We start from the raw sequence: 12,743 nt of genomic DNA, 5'->3' as shown, positions 1-12,743 counted from the left end.
ATTTTCATAATAGCTAAAATGGACATGCATTGTTTAAGTTCAAACACTTTTTTGGTGGACTGTAGAGTAGACAGACCAAGGAGGTTTTATGACAGACCTATATTAATAAATATGGTACACAGCACCTATTGGATGACCCTGGTCACATGATCGTGGTAACCCGGAACAACTCCAAGTTTTTAACCATTCAGAGCCATTCATTCGCTACAGCTCCTCGCGCACACTGACAGGTAGTAAGCTAGTCGATTTTGTATAAGATTCATGTTATTAATATTGCGTATTTTCATATTTCTGGGGAATCTGATTTGACTTTAATAGCTCTCTAATGTGGGAGGTTACTTGTGGCCTGTGTGTCATAGCTTTTAGCAAGTTTATGACAAGTGTTTTAGCTAGCTAGAAACCGGCACCAGGCAGCAGGGCTACTTTGCTAGCTGTAGTTGCTAACGTTACGCTTCCTTCAGCGTTATGTTAGCCTGGTAGGTGTAGCAAAATAACTATTGTCCTCTTTGGCTGGTGTTAGTAAACTCCACCTTATTAGTTCAAGAAAGCTAACAACAGTTACTTTAGCTTGGCGGGCAGTTGACAGTTGCCAGGTCAACATTGATGACAATTACAGCAAACGAGAGTTTACATTAGCTGACGTGATTAATTAGCTAGCAACAGTTGCTAATTTAGCTATCTAGAGCAGGGTACTGGTGTCTGCAAGATTGTCTGGGTTAATTGCAGAGAGTTATTACAGCTAACAACCAAAAAGTGTAATCATTTAAGGTATCACCTGCTCTCAGGTCTGCCACCTCTGTACTGTCTTTACGATCTATAGGTACAGTTGTCTCTTGGACTGGTGAATTTCCCCCCTCTTCCCCTCCCACCATGGCTGCAGACTCGATGGAGATTGACGACTCTCTTTACAGGCAAGACTGCCATTTGTCTGTGTCACAGCCAGCCAGATTGCTATAATGGTTGTAGTCACTTACTAGAGCACATTGAAATGGGAGGTAACGTTACACAGCAGTTGACAGAGGAAGTACAATGCTGTGCATCATACTACAATCTGTGCAGTTATTGTAACTGAGGCGCCTCAGTTTTCCTCTTGATCTCTCCCCAGCACATTCTCTCACATGTACTCTTCCTCCCTCTTTCTCTCTCCAGCCGCCAGCGCTATGTGCTGGGAGACAATGCTATGCAGCAGATGGCCCAGTCCTCAGTCTTTCTCAGTGGAATGGGAGGACTGGGAGTAGAGATAGGTGGGTTAACTAACATATTGTTACGCCACAGCACTGTAAAATGATTTGATGCCGTAATACTGAATATGACTCATAAAGACAACAGTGATTGAGTAACTTTGTTGTTTCACAGCAAAGAATATTGTCCTGGCTGGTGTAAAGGTACGCATTCTCACTAAATACAATAGTTATCCAACACCAAAACAGTGTTTAGTGTTTCATGTGCAATACCTTGAGGATTGGATTGACCATAGCTTTAACGTTTGTGTGTGTGCACATATCTGTGTCTGTGTGTGTTCTTCTGCATGTGTGTGTGTCTGTGAATTCATCTACAGGTAGTCACCCTACATGACACCAAGCAGTGTGAGACCTGGGATCTGGGCTCCAACTTCTTCATCCGCCAAGAGGATGTGTTGAGCCAAAGGAAGAGGTAATGCAGACCAGGGAGCTGGACTGTTTTTGAAGAGATCTCTCTTTCTTTACTGAGCTCTCTTTTTAATTTCTCTTTCTATACTGATCTCTCTTTTTATGTATCTATTTTATTAAGCTCCACCATATATTGTTGAACTTTTAACTCCTTATGAGACCACTAAGCCCCTCAGGTCTTCTGACCTACATCTTTTGGCTGTACCTCCATCCAAGCTCAAATCAAAGGGTGACAAAGCCTTTGCAGTTGTGGCCCCTAAACTGTGGAATACCCTTCCTCTTAGTCTCAAAATGTCTGACTCAGTTGATGTTTTTAAATCATGTCTCAAAACTTACTTTTATGGTCTGCCATTTTATTTTGTTACATTTCTCTGTAAAGCACTTAAAACTAAAAAAAAAAAAAAAAAAAAAGTGCTAATTAAATGAAGTTTATTATTAATATTTCTATTTCTCTCTCTCTCACACACTCACTTTCTCTCTAAACCACACACACGCACACTCCTATTCTGTCTCCCTCTCTCTATTTCTGTCGCTTACACACACACACACACTCACACACCCACTCATTCTCCCTCTATCTCAGGGTGGAGGCAGTGTACCCTCGGGTTGCAGAGCTGAACCCCTATGTCCATGTTGACATGTCGTCCTCTACTCTGGATGACAACAGTGATCTCAGCTTCCTCAGAAAGTACCAGGTAAGAGGCTGTTTCTCTGCTGACTTTAGTGCCAAAAAGCATCTGAAGTGCTAAGATAGAGTATGTTTACTGGTATACCAATATTCTCTTTTTATTAGGTGTTCAGGAGCAGCATCTCAACAAGAGCCTGGCTCTGTGTTTGATTGTGGGTGTAATGCTTTTAGCATTGTGCACTACTTAGGGGAATTATGGTATGGTATTATGGTTTAGGCTGCGCAGAGCCCTGCATAAGGGAAATGCAGTGTGCACCTGTACACCAGGCAGTACGGTAGAGGTCAAACAAGCATCAACCAGCTGGAGGCTGGTGTGCTGTACATCCACATACCATGAAGTAGCTCTATGATTTTCTAAGTCAGTGGATGAATTATTATTGATGTTTTGTTCAGAATTTTGTTAACAAGTTTTTAAAGAGTTTTTAAAGTCAACGTAGTTTCACTCACTCCAATCATGCGTAACCCCCATCCCACCCTCCATCTGAGCACCTAGTTCACAAGACAAGACAATCTATACTGTTGGTCAACTTCACATGACTGCCATGAATAGGGATATTTTTGGAGACATCAATGGTCTATTTTGATAAAACTTGGATAGAAGATGCATTTTCCCACTGTGTTCAAGCGTAAAAATTTAGATTGCTTGGCATGATGGGGGTGCTATAATTAAAGGTCAGAAGTTCACACTTTGAACAGCCATAACTGCTACACCACTGGTCCGACTTGACAAAACTTGGAGGGATATTGCATATTGCATTTTGGTGTCCTGGATTTTAAAAACATTATACTGATTGGCCTGATGGGGGTGCAATAATTTTAAGGTGAACATTTCTAACTTTGAAAGGCCCTAACTCCTACACTGTAAGTCCGATTGACATGAAACTTACTACACACACCCAGCTATCCTTACAAATCACTCTGACTCGCCTAATGGGGCTGCTATAATTAAAGGACAAAATATTGAACTCAAATATGACTCCACTGGTCTGATTTTGACAAAATTTAGAGGGATGAAACTTTTTGTCACTGTGTTCTGGTGCTTAAAAATATGCTGATTGGCCTGATGGGGTTATTATGATTAAAGGTCAAAATTGAAAACTTTAAAAGGCCCTAACTGCTACATCACCAGTCTGATTTTGATGAAACCTGGAGGGATGATGCATCTGCCAGTCAGTAACATCATTCCTGCATCGTTTGTGGCGTACAACATGTTTACTTGTTAGTTAATGGAATAGCTGAAAACTTGACTTGGTGTCATTTGGTTCTAAACTGCAGTTCACCTCAGCACAAAAATGCACTGTTTGCCGCAGCAGCAGCATCACCACAGGTAACTTTTCAGGTAACATCTGACTGACTGTGTGGTGCTCTGCTCTCTCCTCCAGTGTGTGATTCTGACTGAAGCCAGACTGAGCCTGCAGAAGAGAGTGAATGAGTTCTGCCATTCACAACAGCCTCCCATCAGAGTAGGTTTACATTGCCTGCAGAGATGATACATTACATAGCATTGGCTAAACCATCTCACATACTGTACATTCTGAACACAGAAACAGTCAAATATTAACCAAATCGTGTTATCGTCTGTCCCTGCCAGTTCATTGGCTGTGATTTATATGGCATCTGTGTGCGGGTGTTCTGTGATTTCGGGGAGGAGTTTGAGGTGTCAGACCCCACAGGGGAGGAGCCTAAGGAGATCTTCATCCAAAGCATCACTCAGGTATTCTGAAGACTTTGGACATCTGTGCAAAGCAGTCTTCTAGGTCCCATCATAGTCCCGCAATGAATAATCCCATCCTTTCTTTCATTTTTCTCTGGGAGATGTCTGTCTGATTTTCTGTTTCAATTTCAATCAGTTGTAGAGAATTTATTATTTCCACTTCATTCTTTTTTGTCATGTTTAATAATGAGCTACATTGCTGTGTTAAAAACTGAGTAAACTGGAGTTGCCAGATTTTTTCATTTCCTTAATCCTCCTAATGTTTAATATTTGGAAATAGGGGCAACGGCAAATTACCCTTGTCAGTCCACTTCTATCCTGAACATTAACCTCCCCTTTTGACCTTTGACCCTTCAGGACAACCCGGGGGTGGTAACCTGCATGGACAACAGAACCCATGGCCTGCAGACGGGCCAGAGTGTCCTCTTCAGAGAGGTCAACGGCATGGAGGAGCTCAACGGCACCGCGCGGCCGGTTTCAGGTATAGGCCTACACTGCAGTTCACTATATTTTAGGTTTGCACAGCTTTTACTGTAAGCTTGTTATTGTAATTGTATTATGCCAGTACATACATCAGGTCACAGGTGTACACTACACTTAGAATACGCTTGTTATGAATATTTCTATATATAATGTAAAACAAGAATTCTTAATATGTTCTCCATAACATGCTGGTTACTTTTGTCACATTTAGAATTATAATTTGAAATCCCCTGATAGATCAGATTAGTGGTGTGATATTCTCTGTATGATGACATGGCAATGTAATAATCAAAGGCCACAGAATTTCTGAACTAGTCCAGGAGAAAGGAAGTTAATCCATGTTTTCATCTTGGTGTGCAGTGTCGTTGTGGTGATATGTAGTGTACTGCTCAGTGGAGTGATGATGTAACCTTTATGTCAGAATGCAGAGTCATTATGTATGTAGCTTGTTTCTTACAGTTAGGCAGAGGGTTTTGTCAAAATTATTTGATGTGTATCCTGCTTTGTATGGATGTGCATGTTCACCCTATCAACAATGGTTCCAATCAAACCATTGAACTCCTTGAGATCTGATAAATTCAAAGGAATTTCTCTTTCAAATTGTTTTGTTCATTATTGGCATTCATATCCGTGTGTGTGTGTGGGTGTGTGGGTGTGTGGGTGTGTGTGTGTGTGTGTGTGTGTGTGTGTGTGTGTGTGTGTGTGTGTGTGTGTGTGTGTGTGTGTGTGTGTGTGTGTGTGTGTGAGATCAGTCCTTTCCCCGCACAGTTTTGCTATAGGAGACACATCCCACCTGCAACCATATGCACATGGAGGTTTCTTTGTCCTGGTGAAAACTCCTAGGACCTACAAATTTGTAAGTTAACTTGCTGTCCTATCAACCAGAAATATCAGCTTTGATCAAAAAGAATGCATATTGCTCAAAACAAATATATTTCTGTGTGTGCGCACACATACATTTCAGGAGACAATGGAGAGACAGCTGTGTGATCCTCAGGTCCTGACCCCAGACTTCAGTAAACCAGAGGTGAGAGTTCAGAGCAGGTCCAGTTCAGTAATGCCTTACTGTTTGAGTTGAAGCAGTTTCAGCAGTCTCCTCACTTTCCTGTTTTGAATCCACCCATCAGGCCCCGCTACAGATCCATGCAGCCATGCTGGCTCTGGACACCTTCCAGGAGCAGCACAGCAGACTTCCCAGCATTGGGTAACCAAAGCCTGTCCCCACTTTTCATTGTCTGGATCCACTCTACTTCTGTACTATCTGCATTCCAAACAAAGCATGTATTTGTTCACTTGTAGATTTTTGAAGCAGCAGATCATTTCATCAATAGATGAGGATAGAATTTCTCCTGGATGTGTTTGTCACAGAGTGAGTGAGAGACAAGAGAGTCATCGAAATGTAACACGTTCAGCTGTAAACAGTTTCTCTTTGATGCCATCAGGTGTTTACAGGATGCTGAGGTTTTACTGAAGCTTACTGAGGAAGTAAATGCGAGGCTCAGGAACAAAGTGAGTTTTTTTCCCATTGTCACACTTGCTTTCATTGTCTTGATCTTACATGCTCTCTGACAGATCATTTTAACGATGCATACACACCATTGCCCTAACATCTCGTCTCCATTCCCCTCTCTCCCCTGTCACCTCTCAGGCTCCAGTGAATGCTGAATTGGTGCACTGCCTGTCCAGGACAGCGAGAGGAGCCCTCCCTCCGTTAGCAGCAGCCGTAGGAGGCCTAGCCAGTCAGGAGGCTCTCAAGGCGCTCACTGGGAAATTTGCGCCCCTGCAGCAGTGGGTAGGTCGTGCCTCTGAAGGACCTAGATTTAAACAGTATGCCTCATTGTCAAGTAATATAACTGTGCATAAGGAATGTTCAATCTACAAAAAACTTTTCAGCTGCAACATAATGTGCATATGCTATATAAGCCTTTTTTTATTTAGAATTTATGCATCTATCCCTTCTACATGTTATCTCTGCAAGAAATGGCAATTAATGATGTCTGTTGTTTGGTAATAGGATTTCAATGATGTTCTTATTTCATTTTTTCCCTCTTCTTCTCTGTCTCTCCTGTGTCTAGTTTTACCTCGATGCCATCGAGGTAGTCAAGCCACTTCAGTCTCTTTCTGCTGAGGAGTTTTCCCCCAGGGGCGATCGGTACGATGGATTACGAGCCTGCGTCGGCGAATCCATGTGTCTGGAATTGCACAAGCTCAGGGTCTTCATGGTGAGGGTTGCTTAGCACATAAGAACTGAAAATGTCTTGTGTTTTGAGCTCTGTTGATGTCTAACTGCACTCTGAAATGTCTTCTCCCCCAGGTGGGCTGCGGTGCTATCGGCTGCGAGATGCTGAAAAACTTCGCCCTGCTCGGTGTGGGATTGACCAGGAGCTCAGGAGAGGTGGGGGTCTTTAATGTCTTCCCTCCTTTTTTCCTGGTTTCTGCCTGCCTGTCGTTTTCTCTCCTCTTTGACTATATCTTTGTGTATGTCTATATTTCCATCTATTTCTGTGTGTCTATCTGCCTTTCTTTGTCTCTTTCTCTTTGTGTTTCTTCTCTCTCTCTCCCTCATTTGAACTTTGCTACATGATGTAGTGGTTATTGATTAGATGGTGTTGTGCTGCTCGGTGTTGTTTATTTACTGAGTTTTTGTGCATTGTGTCTGTCTATCCTCAGGTGTGCATCACAGACCCAGACCTTATAGAAAAGTCCAACCTCAACCGGCAGTTTCTTTTCAGACCACATCATATTCAGGTGAACAAATGTCCTCCTCCTCATCCTCCTTTTGTACCACCCTCTCTCTCCCCATTAATCTTCCTACTTCTCCAACCTCCCCCCTCTCACACTCTAGAACATGTGACAACTTCTCGTTACATCCCACCTACAGGGAGATGTTTTGTGTTCTTCCTGACTATTTGTGTGTGAGAGTTTTTTCAGTGCATCTGATCACAAAGATTTGTTTGCAAATGGTTCAGTGTAGAGCCATTAAACAAACAAAAAAACTGTTCAGTGGGTCCACATGACCAAAATATACACTGAACTTTGACCTCTTCCCTGCCTTTTTCTGTCTCAGAAACCTAAGAGCACCACAGCAGCTGTAGCCACTCTGGAGATCAACCCAGATGTGCAGGTGGACGCTCACCTGAACAAGGTGTGTCCGGCCACCGAGGGGATCTACAACGACTCCTTCTACTCCCGCCTGCAACTCGTAGTGACGGCGCTGGACAACGTGGAGGCCCGTAGATATGTGGACAGGTCAGTGAGGAGGAGCCTGTGCTTTCTTAGCTCCACTGTAATGAGATAGGATTTTGTAAAGCTGTCTGTTGATCTAGCATGCACAGGTCAGTGAAGGTTATGCAGTCACCTGAATTCGATCTCCTTTGAGTGACCCAGCAATTTAGATTTTACAGTTTCTGTCTAGTTACTGCCTAGTGTTACATCATTATAAACCTGGAGAGAGCATTCTCATGATATTAATCTAATTTGACTAGCTGCTGAAATTGTCTGTTGCTCTGTCTGTAATTGGTTAATTCACAGTCGCAGTGTATCCAATCAGAGAGCTCTCCTGGACTCTGGCACCATGGGAACCAAAGGACACACAGAAATCATTGTGCCAAACCTGACAGAGTCATACAATAGCCATGTGAGTCTGTCTGGGAGTTTGTTTGTGTGACCATGTTTTCTGTGTCTTTGCTCTAGCTTGTTCTTAAATCCCTGTGTTATCACGTTCCCATCACTGTTACTGCATAGACACAGAGTGTACTCTACAGTACTCTATCTTTCCCATCACCTTCCAGAGGGACCCCCCAGAAGAGGAAATCCCATTCTGCACTCTGAAGTCCTTCCCCGCTGTCATAGAGCACACCATCCAATGGGCCAGGGACAAGGTCTGCCAGCCCAAAGTCCCACAGCATTATTTTTTTCCTGTTCCAAGTTGAGTATCATGATTTTAGAGAGTATGTGTCAATGCACTGTACTAATTTTGAACTCTTTCCTCTGGGTGTGTGTAGTTCGAGAGTTCATTTGTCCACAAGCCCTCCATCTACAACTTGTTCTGGCAGACCCACTCCTCAGCTGAAGCGGTGCTACAGGTAATGGTTTATATAACTGGTGCATTTGACTTCATTAACATAGCCTTGGTGTAAATCCCTGCCAGCAGTGTAATACTATACTCAATAAAACAATGCTTTTAAAGATAATTTGTGCGTGTGTGTGTGTAGAGGATGCAGGCGAGGGAAAGTCTGGAGGGGGCCTTCCAGGTCATTAAGCTACTGAGCAGGCGGCCTAGCCAATGGGAACATTGCGTTACTCTGGCCCGCCTGAAATTCGACAAGTATTTCAAGAGAAAGGTAATTAATTATATAAATTATCCCTCTCCTCCTCAACATATTCATCAAATAAGGAAGAGTTTGTGTGAGTGCATACGTGTGACATATGATTGATGTCCTCTTCATGCAGGCCCTACAGCTGTTGCACTCTTTCCCCCTGGACACAAGGTTAAAAGATGGAAGTAAGTTTGTCTCACACACAGCTACGTATATAGGGACCAAATGGTCTCATAATACTTCAATCAAGTTTGCATACAGGCAAGGAACTTTGTGAACTATTTCTCCTGTTCCTTAGGTTTGTTTTGGCAGTCACCAAAAAGACCTCCAGCACCCATTGAATTTGACTTGAAAGACTCTTTGTGAGTATGCTCTCCTATATTCCCTTTGTAAGCGGCTCCGTCTCTTTCCTTTAAACACATCTAAGCTTGCCACACCCTCCCCTTTTCCCATCAGGCACTTCACTTTCATTGTCAGCACGGCCCGGCTCGTTGGAAGGATTTATAACATCCCCTACTCAGAAAAGGTAGGCCATGTGCACACACGCACACACACACACACACACACGCACATACACAGACACACGCACACACACTCATCTGCCAGGATTGACAGGATGTTTTTCCCTTTCAGGATCTATCTGAAGAGGCAGTGGCCAGGATTCTCTGTGATGTCAAGATCCCAGAGTACCAGCCGTCAGAGAAAGTAGGCGTATTCATTGATCTGGTGGTTGATGGGTGATTTCCATCGGTGCACGACTAATGTCCTAAACCTCTTGATTATTTTACGTCTGTCCCTTCCAGTGTATAGAGACGGATGAGACGGCTAAGAAGCCAGATCACATGAAGCTGTCTCTGAGCAGTGAAGAGGAGAGGGAGGCCATCACACAGCTGGAGGAGGCCATTGCTGCTAACAACGTCACAGCAGGTACATGTGAACACAACAAAAACTCACTAAAACACTTCTACACTGCAGGCAATTCAAGATGAGAGTTTAATTTTAAGATAACAATTATAGAAATAACTCTTTGTTTTAAGCATGTGTATGTGAGAGCAGTAAGCCTTTACAGTGATTTTAGAACAGAACCTGCTTTTAGAAAAACCTTCCTAGCTGTTTTAAAATCACTGTCGCACTGCGTGGTGGAGAAGGAATGTTCACTATGTTCAGTAAATCTTTTGTTCTTAATAATTAAATAACAATGTAATGTCTCCTTTGCCAAGCATTACAGATATTGAATTATCGAATATTTTACGATGGCTTTGAACAAGTCTCAACAAATTAGAACTGAGGACCAGTGTTGTGCCCAAATTTGTTTCCCCTAAAAAAAATGTTTCCTCTGGCTGTGTATTTTCGCCTTGATTTCACACCAGGGAAGAAAACAATACCATTTAAATTTTTGTGAATTGTTTTTCTATTGCTGGCTTCTCAACCGATAAAACATTTCACAGGATTACAGAGAATGAACGTAACCTACCTAGCTGCCTCATAATGAACGGAGATCACGCTTGTTTTGGATCTTATTATCTCAAGCCATTAGCATCCATTGATTCTACAAGGAAGTTTTCAGGCTATAAATTAGTCTGCTTGTCATTTATAAAGGGCATTTCTCCCACGGTAATTTCCTTGTGCAGAGGCAAAGCAACACACACTGAGGACAAAACAAGGACACACCACCAGGGAAAAACATTTTGTATGGGATACAGATTTTGGCACAACACTGGAACTATCTGTGTCATAAATGTGTGTTTGTGTGCATGCTGTAGAGAGGTTACAGATGAGCCCACTGCAGTTTGAGAAGGATGATGACAGTAACGGCCACATGGATTTTGTGGCGTCGGCATCTGCTCTCAGAGCCAGGATGTACGCCATCGAGGCCGCCGACCGCCTCAAGACCAAACGCATCGCCGGCAAGATCATCCCCGCTATTGCCACGGCAACAGCTGCTGTGGCCGGACTGGTGAGTACAGTCATTCGCGTCATGACTCATCATTACTCGTGTCTGTGTATTGCGTGTGCCCTGCAAAAACTCAAACAGTATTTCTGAGAAGTCAACTTTTCAGAAATTGAAGAAAAGCAGATTTTTGTACTGACATGCATGTTTAAAATTTTAAAATATGATGTTGATGGTTTGGCTTGACCTATTTTATGTAAAAGTTACTAATTGAGAATTGTAACCCCCCATTGAATTGTTGAAATTGGTTCCTATGTCAAGCTTGGAAGTGAATTTTCTATCCTTATTCTTTCGACCGACTCAGGTGGCTCTAGAGCTGATTAAGGTGGTTGGAGGCTACGGGTTTGAATCCTTCAAAAACTGCTTCTTCAACCTAGCCATCCCTGTGGTGGTGCTCACTGAGACTGCCCCTGTCAAACGGACACACATCAGGTAGGGGGATATGTACAGTTTCTCATTCTCACTCTCTCTCACTCTAATGCTGTGTGTTGACTGCTTCATGATCTCCTCCACAGGGACGACATCAACTTCTCCATCTGGGACCGCTGGACGATCTGCGGCCACGAGGACTTCACTCTCTCTGACTTCATGACCGCAGTGAGGGTGAGAAACACTGCTGACACATATTGAAATTATAATGAAGACCTCTTAGTTGTCAGATTCAGTTGCCACATTATTGTACCTACAGTAATTCCCTTTTCTTTGTAGTATACCTTTGTCAAACAGCATGTTGCTGATGACCTGTTGTTTCTATTTCAGGAGAAGTATGGGATTGAGCCCATCATGGTGGTCCACGGTGTGAAGATGCTCTATGTGCCTGTGATGCCTGGACACAGCAAGAGACTCAAACTGACGTAAGCGCTATATTTATAAAGCACTTTCCTTACATCTTGATTTCCTTCTCCCTTTTTTCCCCTCAGAGGTCAGGGTCAGTTACAAGATTCAGTGTCTTGCTCAAGGACACTTCAGCAGGGTGGATGCTTTCTGTCACAGTGGAGTAAACCTGTTCCTTCAGGTCGATGGACAGTCTCCCTTATCACTACACCAACCTGCTGCCCTCTTCTTAAGTGTCTGTGTATTGGAGCCTTCTTACCCTAAATCTATGAGTAATTTGAAATAAATCTTCCCAAATCTCAGCTGGCTTTTCTCCTCTTGTAAAGCGCTTTGACCCGATTCTGCCCGCTTACTCGCTCTGAAATGATTCATCCCTCTTCCGAACTGAACTTCTTAACTCTACCCTGCCGCCGACTCTCTCTGCAGGATGCACAAGCTGATCAAGCCGTCAGTGGAGCGGCGCTACGTGGATCTGACGGTGTCATTCGCTCCGGAGGCGGATGGAGACGAGGACCTCCCTGGCCCCCCCGTCAGGTACTACTTCAGCCGCGACGCGGACGGAGAGACGCCCTGACACCTTCCTAAACATCGTCCTCAAACCTCTTGTGTCCTTATTTCCCATCTTTCATGTATACTGTTGTACCCCAGTAACCTGGGCCAGGGCCAAGAGCTTTTCCTCATGATGCGGTCTGACAGGGGCAAAGCTCCTGGCCCCAGCACTAGCCCCTCTATAACTTCATGGAGCAAGGAAGGCCAGTCCTGGTCCCAGTTGTTCTCGCCTCAGCCCTAGCCAGTGGACCACGAGGCGGCTCGAGTAGCACTTAACTGTGTACATATTTTCTCTCTGTTCAGTTTTCTACTCTGGTGAAACGCACAGCTCTGCCTGTGTCAAATGCCTTAATTGATTAATAACCTTGTTCTGTTTGTGGCAGTGAGTCTCTGACTAAAAACTATGTTTACAGAAACCTGCATAATCCCCTAACACACAGACCCATTTTTCTTTTTTTTATTTGGAAAGCCCTTAAAGAAGGGACTCAATGGGGGAGGAGGGGGGGGGGGGGGGGGGGGTTAGGAGAGTTGGAGCAATAAATAAAGTGGATTTCTA

At 43.6% G+C, this 12,743-nt stretch overlaps 1 protein-coding gene across 2 annotated transcripts; it reads left to right on the top strand.

The window, feature by feature from the left end:
• The first annotated feature begins 209 nt into the window (after positions 1–209).
• Positions 210–12,666, top strand: uba6 (ubiquitin like modifier activating enzyme 6). Of its 2 annotated transcripts, none has more exons than XM_071529640.1 (32): positions 210–230; positions 786–911; positions 1,150–1,244; positions 1,357–1,385; positions 1,559–1,653; positions 2,233–2,344; positions 3,720–3,800; positions 3,929–4,051; positions 4,409–4,532; positions 5,287–5,390; positions 5,499–5,561; positions 5,662–5,738; positions 5,977–6,043; positions 6,183–6,326; positions 6,610–6,756; positions 6,849–6,929; positions 7,205–7,282; positions 7,602–7,783; positions 8,066–8,171; positions 8,326–8,415; positions 8,539–8,619; positions 8,749–8,877; positions 8,987–9,038; positions 9,152–9,215; positions 9,310–9,379; positions 9,487–9,558; positions 9,657–9,780; positions 10,617–10,810; positions 11,109–11,236; positions 11,320–11,407; positions 11,564–11,658; positions 12,065–12,666. In XM_071529640.1, the coding sequence occupies exons 2-32, from the start codon at positions 871–873 to the stop codon at positions 12,210–12,212; spliced, it is 3,084 nt and encodes a 1,027-aa protein (XP_071385741.1). In that variant the 5' UTR covers positions 210–230; positions 786–870; the 3' UTR covers positions 12,213–12,666. The 2 variants fall into 2 exon arrangements, with proteins under 2 accessions (XP_071385741.1, XP_071385742.1); XM_071529641.1 differs by having other exon boundaries at positions 216–230; positions 821–911.
• The last annotated feature ends 77 nt before the right edge of the window (positions 12,667–12,743 follow it).

Source organism: Centroberyx affinis, unplaced genomic scaffold (assembly GCF_046629955.1).
Source record: "Centroberyx affinis isolate AG114_WGS23_722 - 3 ecotype Tasmania unplaced genomic scaffold, CSIRO-AGI_Caff_v1 ptg001823l_1, whole genome shotgun sequence".
Classification (NCBI taxonomy): domain Eukaryota; kingdom Metazoa; phylum Chordata; class Actinopteri; order Beryciformes; family Berycidae; genus Centroberyx; species Centroberyx affinis.
Note: the sequence above shows the minus strand (reverse complement) of the source record. Positions and strands in the feature narration are given on the sequence as shown.

What these genes read in the sequence shown, in the direction of transcription:
- uba6 (XM_071529640.1), top strand. Translation starts at nt 871, where the DNA reads ATGGCTGCAGACTCGATGGAGATTGACGACTCTCTTTACAG. An exon ending in CACAACAGCCTCCCATCAGA is followed by an intron (nt 3,801 to 3,928) that starts GTAGGTTTACAT and finishes TGTCCCTGCCAG; the next exon opens with TTCATTGGCTGTGATTTATA. An exon ending in ATGCGAGGCTCAGGAACAAA is followed by an intron (nt 6,044 to 6,182) that starts GTGAGTTTTTTT and finishes GTCACCTCTCAG; the next exon opens with GCTCCAGTGAATGCTGAATT.